The sequence below is a fragment of the Lathyrus oleraceus genome, chromosome 7 (genome assembly GCF_024323335.1).
Source record: "Lathyrus oleraceus cultivar Zhongwan6 chromosome 7, CAAS_Psat_ZW6_1.0, whole genome shotgun sequence".
Taxonomy (NCBI): Eukaryota; Viridiplantae; Streptophyta; class Magnoliopsida; order Fabales; family Fabaceae; genus Lathyrus; species Lathyrus oleraceus.
The window spans coordinates 99,475,680-99,486,717 of NC_066585.1; the positions used below are offsets into that span (position 1 = coordinate 99,475,680).

Here is an 11,038-nt window from a genome sequence, read left to right on the forward strand (position 1 = left end):
TTATAGCACTGCAAATTCAATATTGTATAGCATTGCAAAAATCCAATTATTATAGAAGGTACTATATAGCATAGCAAATCCAATTTTTATAGTACTAATTAGCATTATAAATCATAAAGAAAAGCAACTCATAACAATAACGGTAGAAAAAGACACGCAACAATAGTTAAAAGCAACAAGAAGCACACAAGAGTACCATACCTAATTTTTAAAAATTGAAATACTCATGAACATCAAAATAAATAGGTGAAAAAATAAGAAGAAATACGACATACCTTGTTAGGGTAGAAGAAGAAGGTATGGGAAGAAGAAGAGTTACGATGAATGAAAAGAAAAATATCACGTGAAATGAAGAATATGAAAGGTTAATAAAATTGAAATTTTTGAGGATAAAATTATAATTGTGTTATTAATTGATTTAATTCCATTGGATACACTCCAATTTGGGGAATGTAAAATGGGTTAAAAAAGTGATATTGAATGAAATTGCTTCCATCACACTACATTCAATTCCGTTTATTTTTTGCAAAATCAACTATGGAATATAACTCCACTCCACTCTATTTCATCCCTATCCATTAAAACAATCAGACTCTTAGACTCTTTAATACGGATTGCCATTATTTTATCTCATTCATAATTTTTATTCTATCATATATTTTTAATTTTATATATATATATATATATATAATTATATATATATATATATATATATATATATATATATATTATATATATATATATTTAAAATTCAAAATAATATTAATTATAATTTTGTCTAAGTTATTCATAATTATTTAATATCTAGAGGAAACATGTGATATAAAATAAAATACTAAGAAATCAATATCATTGGGCTTGAAAAAGTTGAGCCCAAACTAAGTGTTAAACCTAGTCCAAATTTTCAAGATGTTTTCATTCTACCGAATTCTATTTTGTTTTCGTTTCAACAAACCCCTAAATCCCAATTCCTTAAACCCTAAATCGCAAAAATGAGACCTTTGGACGAGACCGAAACCAGCGTCGTCTTCGAAAAGCTCTTCAAATTCATCGGCAACAACCTCAAAAACCTCGTCGAGAATCCCTCCCATGAAGGTCCAGATTCCACCCCTGGTCGCTACTGTTTCCGTCTCAACAAGAACAAGATCTACTACTGCAGCGAGTCGCTCGTCAAGCGAGCCACCAATATCGCTAGACATAATCTCGTTTCACTCGGAACATGTATAGGAAAATACACTCACGGTGGAAACTTCCATCTCACAGTTCAAGCGCTGAATTTGCTAGCTGCTAATGCTAAGCATAAGGTATGGCTTAAACCTCAGTCTGAGATGTCGTTTTTGTATGGGAACCATGTGTTGGAGAGTGCGTCAGGTAGGATTACTGAGAATATTGTTGCGGGTGATGGGGTTGTTGTTTTTAATATGGCGGATGTGCCTTTGGGGTTTGGGGTTGCTGCTAAGTCTACACAGGATTGTAGGAAGTTGGATCCTAATGGGATTGTGGTGCTTCATCAGGGTGATATAGGGGAGTATTTGAGGATGGAGGATGAGCTTTGAAACGTTTTAAAGTTTGGGTTTTTATGAAATTTTAGTCATGGGTTATCTTTCTCTTTGTGTAACTGGGTCAATCACTGTAAAATTGATTCTTAGTTATCTTGGAATCTACTTAAATTTTGTTTAACTATTATTATAGTGAGTATGATTCAAGTTACTTTGTTCTTTAGGATTGTTTGGATTGGATTATTTGTGCTTGTTTGGATTGAATTATTTGAGTTTGTCTTATGGGAGATAGCTTGTGGAAGCAATTATGATACGTCTATATATAAGGTGATTTCAAATTATTTTCGTAAACTCTTTGGAATAACTTAAAAAAGTGAAAGCAAGCAACTTATAGCTTATATAAGAACTATTGACTTTATTTAATCTTCTGTTATAGAAATAGCTTATTCATAAACACTTGATTAAGTTGTTTATCCAAATAGTGTCTCTGTATTTTGTATCTATTGGTTTGATGATTAAGTTTCTCTACGTTGTCTTTAATAAACCAAGACTCTTAATTTCATTTTATGACTAAGAATTGGTGAAATGTTTACGGGTTGGGTTATATAATTAGCTCGCTCCATACCTTTCCATCAATAAAGACGATGAAAGTAATCATGTTCACATCCCCCTTGGGACAATTTTTGTCTTATTGGCTTTTTAAATGTCTAAGCCTTTAAAAATAAGCTGGATCCTTAAGAAAAGAAAAATGAAAAATAAATAAAAAATCCAATAAGCAATCCATTTCACTTAAGAAAAGAAAAATGAAAAAAAATCCAATAAGGAATCCATGAAAATAAAAAAAATTAAAAATTAAAAAAAGTATTATTTTTATGAGTAATATCTATTAGGATATTATTATATTAAATCTTTCTTTAATTAATAAAATTGATTAGGATGCTTATATATATATATATATATATATATAAGCATCCTAATCAATTTTATTAATTAAGGAAAGATTTAATATAATAATATCCTAATAGATATTACTCATAAAAATAATAAAATACAAAATAATAATAAAATAATATCTCAACACTCCCGCGGGGTGGTGTATATGCATCATAAACATCCATTTTATCACATATGTATGTAATTCGAGGTCTTCGAAGAGATTTTGTAAATAGGCCAGCAAGTTGATTCTTTGAATTAACAAAGGAGGTTTTGATGGTCCCAGTAGTAATCTTCTCTCTAAGGAAGTGACAATTGACTTCTATAGGTTTTGTTCTTTCATGAAAAACTGGATTGGAGGAGAGGTGCAAAGCTGATTGATTGTCACATACAAGTTCCATAAGGCCGACTTCACAAAAGTGAAGTTCCTGTAGTAAATGCTTTAATCACAAGAGCTCACATATGGCATGGCCATGACTGGATACTCAACTTCTGTACTTGATTGAACAATTTTCCGTGAGATCAAATTTCCCCTAATAAAAACACAATAACTCAATGTAAACCGTTTATCACTTGCATCTCTTGCCCAATCAACATCTGAATATCCAATGATATTAGTGTTTCCTCTATCACAAAAGACAAGTCCTTTTCCAGGTGATCCTTTGGTATACTTAAGGATTCGAGTAATTGCTTCCTAACGGTTGTCACAAGGAGAATTTAAGAATTGACTTACTACACTAAACAAAAAAGATATACCAGTATATGGCTCCCCCTGATTAGGGAGAAGCTTTACATTAGGATCCATAGGAGTGTCAACTGGTTTGCAGTCTATAAGACCCGTTTCTTCCAAAATATCAAGAGCATACTTTCTTTAAGAGATAACAATACCTAACTTTGATTGAGCTACCTCAATTCCTAGAAAATAACAAAGAGGACCCAAATCCTTGGTCTAAAAATTATGAAATAAGTGTTGTTTTAAAGCCTTGATACCCTCAAAATTATCAGCTGTAGTTACAATGTCGTCAACATAAACCACTAGATAAATATATTTATTGGAGCAACATTTGGTGAAAACATAGTGATCTGATTCACATTGGTTCATCCCAAATTGTTGCAACACTTTACCAAATCTTCCAAACCATGCCTGAGATGATTGTTTTAAGCCATATAAAGACTTGTGTAATTTACATACCCGATTACACCCCCCTTAGCAACAAATTCAGGAGGTTGCTCCATGTAAATCTCCTATTCCAAGTCACCATGAAAGAATGTATTATTGACATCTAATTGATAGAGGTCATTGTTTCATGACACCTGAGTTGGGAAAGTATGGTACGTCCTCAAAGAATGTAACATCTGCAGACATGTAGGAAGATGTGTAGAAGGAGAGTAACACTGATATCCCTTTTGGACACGGGAGTAGCCCAGAAAAATACATTTGATGGCACGAGTAAACATTTTTATCATGATCTGGGGATAAATCATGAACAAAATAAGTACATCAGAAGACACGAGGGGAAATAACATATAAGGGATCTGTATGATACACCATAGAATGAGGAACTTGATCATTCAACACAGAGGATGACATTCGATTAATTAAATACTCGGTAGTAAGAACAACATCACCTCAAAATTTTAGTGGTAAATTGACATTTAACAAAAGGGTACGAACATTGTTAATAATGTGTCTATGTTTCCTTTCAACAACACCATTTTTTTAGGCGTATGGGGATAAATCGATTGATGTACAATATCTTTGGAGTGCATGAAAGAGTTGAAACGATCAGAAAAATATTCTTTTGCATTATCACTGCATAAAATGCAAATTATTTTCCAAACTGTGTCGGGATTTCAGAACAGAGATTCTTATAAATATTAAACAATTGGGGAATGAAAAATATCACGTGAAATGAAGAATATGAAAGGTTAATAAAATTGAAAATTTTGAGGATAAAATTGTAATTGTGTTATTAATTGATTTAATTCCATTGGATACACTCCAATTTGGAGAATGTAAAATGGGTTAAAAAAGTGATATTGAATGAAATTACTTCCATCACACTTCATTCAATTCCGTTTATTTTTTGCAAAATCAACTATGGAATATAACTCCACTCCACTCTATTTCATCCCTTTCCATTAAACCAATCAGACCCTTAGACTCTTTAATACGGATTGCCATTATTTTATCTCATTCATAATTTTTATTCTATCATATATTTTTAATTTATATATATATATATATATATATATATATATATAATATATATATAATTATATAATTATAATATATATTATATATATATTATATATAATTATTTATTTATTTTTAAAAATTCAAAATAATATTAATTATAATTTTGTCAAAATTATTCATAATTATTTAATATCTAGAGGAAACATGTGATATAAAATAAAATACTAAGAAATCAATATCATTGGGCTTGAAAAAGTTGAGCCCAAACTAAGTGTTAAACCTAGTCCAAATTTTCAAGATGTTTTCATTCTACCGAATTCTATTTTGTTTTCGTTTCAACAAACCCCTAAATCCCAATTCCTTAAACCCTAAATCGCAAAAATGAGACCTTTGGACGAGACCGAAACCAGCGTCGTCTTCGAAAAGCTCTTCAAATTCATCGGCAACAACCTCAAAAACCTCGTCGAGAATCCCTCCCATGAAGGTCCAGATTCCACCCCTGGTCGCTACTGTTTCCGTCTCAACAAGAACAAGATCTACTACTGCAGCGAGTCACTCGTCAAGCGGCCACCAATATCGCTAGACATAATCTCGTTTCACTCGGAACATGTATAGGAAAATACACTCACGGTGGAAACTTCCATCTCACAGTTCAAGCGCTGAATTTGCTAGCTGCTAATGCTAAGCATAAGGTATGGCTTAAACCTCAGTCTGAGATGTCGTTTTTGTATGGGAACCATGTGTTGGAGAGTGCGTCGGGTAGGATTACTGAGAATATTGTTGCGGGTGATGGGGTTGTTGCTTTTAATATGGCGGATGTGCCTTTGGGGTTTGGGGTTGCTGCTAAGTCTACACAGGATTGTAGGAAGTTGGATCCTAATGGGATTGTGGTGCTTCATCAGGGTGATGTAGGGGAGTATTTGAGGATGGAGGATGAGCTTTGAAACGTTTTAAAGTTTGGGTTTTTATGAAATTTTAGTCATGGGTTATCTTTCTCTTTGTGTAACTGGGTCAATCACTGTAAAATTGATTCTTAGTTATCTTGGAATCTACTTAAATTTTGTTTAACTATTATTATAGTGAGTATGATTCAAGTTACTTTGTTCTTTAGGATTGTTTGGATTGGATTATTTGTGCTTGTTTGGATTGAATTATTTGAGTTTGTCTTATGGGAGATAGCTTGTGGAAGCAATTATGATACGTCTATATATAAGGTGGTTTCAAATTATTTTCGTAAACTCTTTGGAATAACTTAAAAAAGTGAAAGCAAGCAACTTATAGCTTATATAAGAACTATTGACTTTATTTAATCTTCTGTTATAGAAATAGCTTATTCATAAACACTTGATTAAGTTGTTTATCCAAATAGTGTCTCTGTATTTTGTATCTATTGGTTTGATGATTAAGTTTCTCTACGTTGTCTTTAATAAACCAAGACTCTTAATTTCATTTTATGACTAAGAATTGGTGAAATGTTTACGGGTTGGGTTATAATTAGCTCGCTCCATACCTTTCCATCAATAAAGACGATGAAAGTAATCATGTTCACATCCCCCTTGGGACAATTTTTGTCTTATTGGCTTTTTAAATGTCTAAGCCTTTAAAAATAAGCTGGATCCTTAAGAAAAGAAAAATGAAAAATAAATAAAAAATCCAATAAGCAATCCATTTCACTTAAGAAAAGAAAAATGAAAAAAAATCCAATAAGGAATCCATGTAAATAAAAAATAAAAATTAAAAAAAGTATTATTTTTATGAGTAATATCTATTAGGATATTATTATATTAAATCTTTCTTAATTAATAAATTGATTAGGATGCTTTTATATATATATATATATATATATATATATAGATATATATATATATATATTATATATATATATTATATATATATATATATTATTATATATATAGATATATATATATATATATATATATATATATATATATATATATATATATATATATATATATATATATTTATATATATATATATATATAATATATATATATATTATATATATATATAAGCATCCTAATCAATTTTATTAATTAAGGAAAGATTTAATATAATAATATCCTAATAGATATTACTCATAAAAATAATAAAATACAAAATAATAATAAAATAATATCTCAACACTCCCGCGGGGTGGTGTATATGCATCATAAACATCCATTTTATCACATATGTATGTAATTCGAGGTCTTCGAAGAGATTTTGTAAATAGGCCAGCAAGTTGATTCTTTGAATTAACAAAGGAGGTTTTGATGGTCCCAGTAGTAATCTTCTCTCTAAGGAAGTGACAATTGACTTCTATAGGTTTTGTTCTTTCATGAAAAACTGGATTGGAGGAGAGGTGCAAAGCTGATTGATTGTCACATAGAAGTTCCATAAGGCCGACTTCACAAAAGTGAAGTTCCTGTAGTAAATGCTTTAATCACAAGAGCTCACATATGGCATGGCCATGACTGGATACTCAACTTCTGTACTTGATTGAACAATTTTCCGTGAGATCAAATTTCCCCTAATAAAAACACAATAACTCAATGTAAACCGTTTATCACTTGCATCTCTTGCCCAATCAACATCTGAATATCCAATGATATTAGTGTTTCCTCTATCACAAAAGACAAGTCCTTTTCCAGGTGATCCTTTGGTATACTTAAGGATTCGAGTAATTGCTTCCTAACGGTTGTCACAAGGAGAATTTAAGAATTGACTTACTACACTAAACAAAAAGATATACCAGTATATGGCTCCCCCTGATTAGGGAGAAGCTTTACATTAGGATCCATAGGAGTGTCAACTGGTTTGCAGTCTATAAGACCCGTTTCTTCCAAAATATCAAGAGCATACTTTCTTTAAGAGATAACAATACCTAACTTTGATTGAGCTACCTCAATTCCTAGAAAATAACAAAGAGGACCCAAATCCTTGGTCTAAAAATTATGAAATAAGTGTTGTTTTAAAGCCTTGATACCCTCAAAATTATCAGCTGTAGTTACAATGTCGTCAACATAAACCACTAGATAAATATATTTATTGGAGCAACATTTGGTGAAAACATAGTGATCTGATTCACATTGGTTCATCCCAAATTGTTGCAACACTTTACCAAATCTTCCAAACCATGCCTGAGATGATTGTTTTAAGCCATATAAAGACTTGTGTAATTTACATACCCGATTACACCCCCCTTAGCAACAAATTCAGGAGGTTGCTCCATGTAAATCTCCTATTCCAAGTCACCATGAAAGAATGCATTATTGACATCTAATTGATAGAGGTCATTGTTTCATGACACCTGAGTTGGGAAAGTATGGTACGTCCTCAAAGAATGTAACATCTGCAGACATGTAGGAAAGATGTGTAGAAGGAGAGTAACACTGATATCCCTTTTGGACACGGGAGTAGCCCAGAAAAATACATTTGATGGCACGAGTAAACATTTTTATCATGATCTGGGGATAAATCATGAACAAAATAAGTACATCAGAAGACACGAGGGGAAATAACATATAAGGGATCTGTATGATACACCATAGAATGAGGAACTTGATCATTCAACACAGAGGATGACATTCGATTAATTAAATACTCGGTAGTAAGAACAACATCACCTCAAAATTTTAGTGGTAAATTGACATTTAACAAAAGGGTACGAACATTGTTAATAATGTGTCTATGTTTCCTTTCAACAACACCATTTTTTTAGGCGTATGGGGATAAATCGATTGATGTACAATATCTTTGAAGTGCATGAAAGAGTTGAAACGATCAGAAAAATATTCTTTTGCATTATCATTGCATAAAATGCAAATTATTTTCCAAACTGTGTCGGGATTTCAGAACAGAGATTCTTATAAATATTAAACAATTGGGGAATGAAAAATATCACGTGAAATGAAGAATATGAAAGGTTAATAAAATTGAAATTTTTGAGGATAAAATTGTAATTGTGTTATTAATTGATTTAATTCCATTGGATACACTCCAATTTGGAGAATGTAAAATGGGTTAAAAAAGTGATATTGAATGAAATTACTTCCATCACACTTCATTCAATTCCGTTTATTTTTTGCAAAATCAACTATGGAATATAACTCCACTCCACTCTATTTCATCCCTTTCCATTAAACCAATCAGACACTTAGACTCTTTAATACGGATTGCCATTATTTTATCTCATTCATAATATTTACTCTATCATATATTTTTAATTTTTTATATATATAATTATTTTTAAAAATTCAAAATAATATTAATTATAATTTTGTCAAAATTATTCATAATTATTTAATATCTAGAGAAAACATGTGATATAAAATAAAATACTAAGAAATCAATATCATTGGACTTGAAAAAGTTGAGCCCAAACTAAGTGTTAAACCTAGTCCAAATTTTCAAGATGTTTTCATTCTACCGAATTCTATTTTGTTTTCGTTTCAACAAACCCCTAAATCCCAATTCCTTAAACCCTAAATCGCAAAAATGAGACCTTTGGACGAGACCGAAACCAGCGTCGTCTTCGAAAAGCTCTTCAAATTCATCGGCAACAACCTCAAAAACCTCGTCGAGAATCCCTCCCATGAAGGTCCAGATTCCACCCCTGGTCGCTACTGTTTTCGTCTCAACAAGAACAAGATCTACTACTGCAGCGAGTCGCTCGTCAATCGAGCCACCAATATCGCTAGACCTAATCTCGTTTCACTCGGAACATGTATCGGAAAATACACTCACGGTGGAAACTTCCATTTCACAGTTCAAGCGCTGAATTTGCTAGCTGCTAATGCTAAGCATAAGGTATGGCTTAAACCTTAGTCTGAGATGTCGTTCTTGTATGGGAACCATGTGTTGGAGAGTGCGTTGGGTAGGATTACTTAGAATATTGTTGCGGGTGATGGGGTTGTTGTTTTTAATATGGCGGATGTGCCTTTGGGGTTTGGGGTTGCTGCTAAGTCTACACAGGATTGTAGGAAGTTGGATCCTAATGGGATTGTGGTGCTTCATCAGGGTGATATAGGGGAGTATTTGAGGATGGAGGATGAGCTTTGAAACGTTTTAAAGTGTGGGTTTTTATGAAATTTTAGTCATGGGTTATCTTTCTCTTTGTGTAACTGGGTCAATCACTGTAAAATTGATTCTTAGTTATCTTGGAATCTACTGAAATTTTGTTTAACTATTATTATAGTGAGTATGATTCAAGTTACTTTGTTCTTTAGGTTTGTTTGGATTGGATTATTTGTGCTTCTTTGGATTGAATTATTTGAGTTTGTCTTATGGGAGATAGCTTGTGGAAGCAATTATGATACGTCTATATATAAGGTGGTTTCAAATTATTTTCGTAAACTCTTTGGAATAACTTAAAAAAGTGAAAGCAAGCAACTTATAGCTTATATAAGAACTATTGACTTTATTTAATCTTCTGTTATAGAAATAGCTTATTCATAAACACTTGATTAAGTTGTTTATCCAAATAGTGTCTCTGTATTTTGTATCTATTGGTTTGATGATTAAGTTTCTCTACGTTGTCTTTAATAAACCAAGACTCTTAATTTCATTTTATGACTAAGAATTGGTGAAATGTTTACGGGTTGAGTTATATAATTAGCTCGCTCCATACCTTTCCATCAATAAAGACGATGAAAGTAATCATGTTCACATCCCCCTTGGGACAATTTTTGTCTTATTGGCTTTTTAAATGTCTAAGCCTTTAAAAATAAGCTGATGCGGATCCTTAAGAAAAGAAAAATGAAAAATAAATAAAAAATCCAATAAGCAATCCATGTCACTTAAGAAAAGAAAAAATGAAAAAAATCCAATAAGGTATCCATTTAAATAAAAAAATTAAAAATTAAAAAAAGTATTATTTTTATGAGTAATATCTATTAGGATATTATTATATTAAATCTTTCCTTAATTAATAAAATTGATTAGGTTGCTTATATATATATATATTATATATATATATATATATATATATATATATTATATATATATATATATATATATATATATATATATATATATATATATATATATATATATATATATATATATATATATATATATATATATATATATAGATATATATATATATTATAATAATATATATATATATATTATATATATAATAAGCATCCTAATCAATTTTATTAATTAAGGAAAGATTTAATATAATAATATCCTAATAGATATTACTCATAAAAATAATAAAATACAAAATAATAATAAAATAATATCTCAACACTCCCGCGGGGTGGTGCATATGCATCATAAACATCCATTTTATCACATATGTATGTAATTCGAGGTCTTCGAAGAGATTTTGTAAATAAGCCAGCAAGTTAATTCTTTGAATTAACAAAGGAGGTTTTGATGGTCCCAGTAGTAATCTTCT

The 11,038-nt window shown here is 30.9% G+C and overlaps 1 protein-coding gene and 2 pseudogenes across 1 annotated transcript; all 3 read left to right on the forward strand.

Annotated features, from left to right (window-relative positions):
- The first annotated feature begins 880 nt into the window (after positions 1–880).
- Positions 881–1,601, forward strand: LOC127107574 (uncharacterized). The gene has a single exon (XM_051044868.1). The coding sequence runs from the start codon at positions 993–995 to the stop codon at positions 1,554–1,556; it is 564 nt and encodes a 187-aa protein (XP_050900825.1). The 5' UTR covers positions 881–992; the 3' UTR covers positions 1,557–1,601.
- A 3,302-nt stretch (positions 1,602–4,903) lies between these two features.
- On the forward strand, positions 4,904–5,657 carry LOC127107578 (uncharacterized; annotated as a pseudogene).
- A 3,370-nt stretch (positions 5,658–9,027) lies between these two features.
- Positions 9,028–9,751, forward strand: LOC127107575 (uncharacterized; annotated as a pseudogene).
- The last annotated feature ends 1,287 nt before the right edge of the window (positions 9,752–11,038 follow it).

Bases quoted from the DNA above. Each gene is read 5' to 3' on its own strand.
- LOC127107574 (XM_051044868.1), top strand. From the start codon at position 993: ATGAGACCTTTGGACGAGACCGAAACCAGCGTCGTCTTCGAAAAGCTC.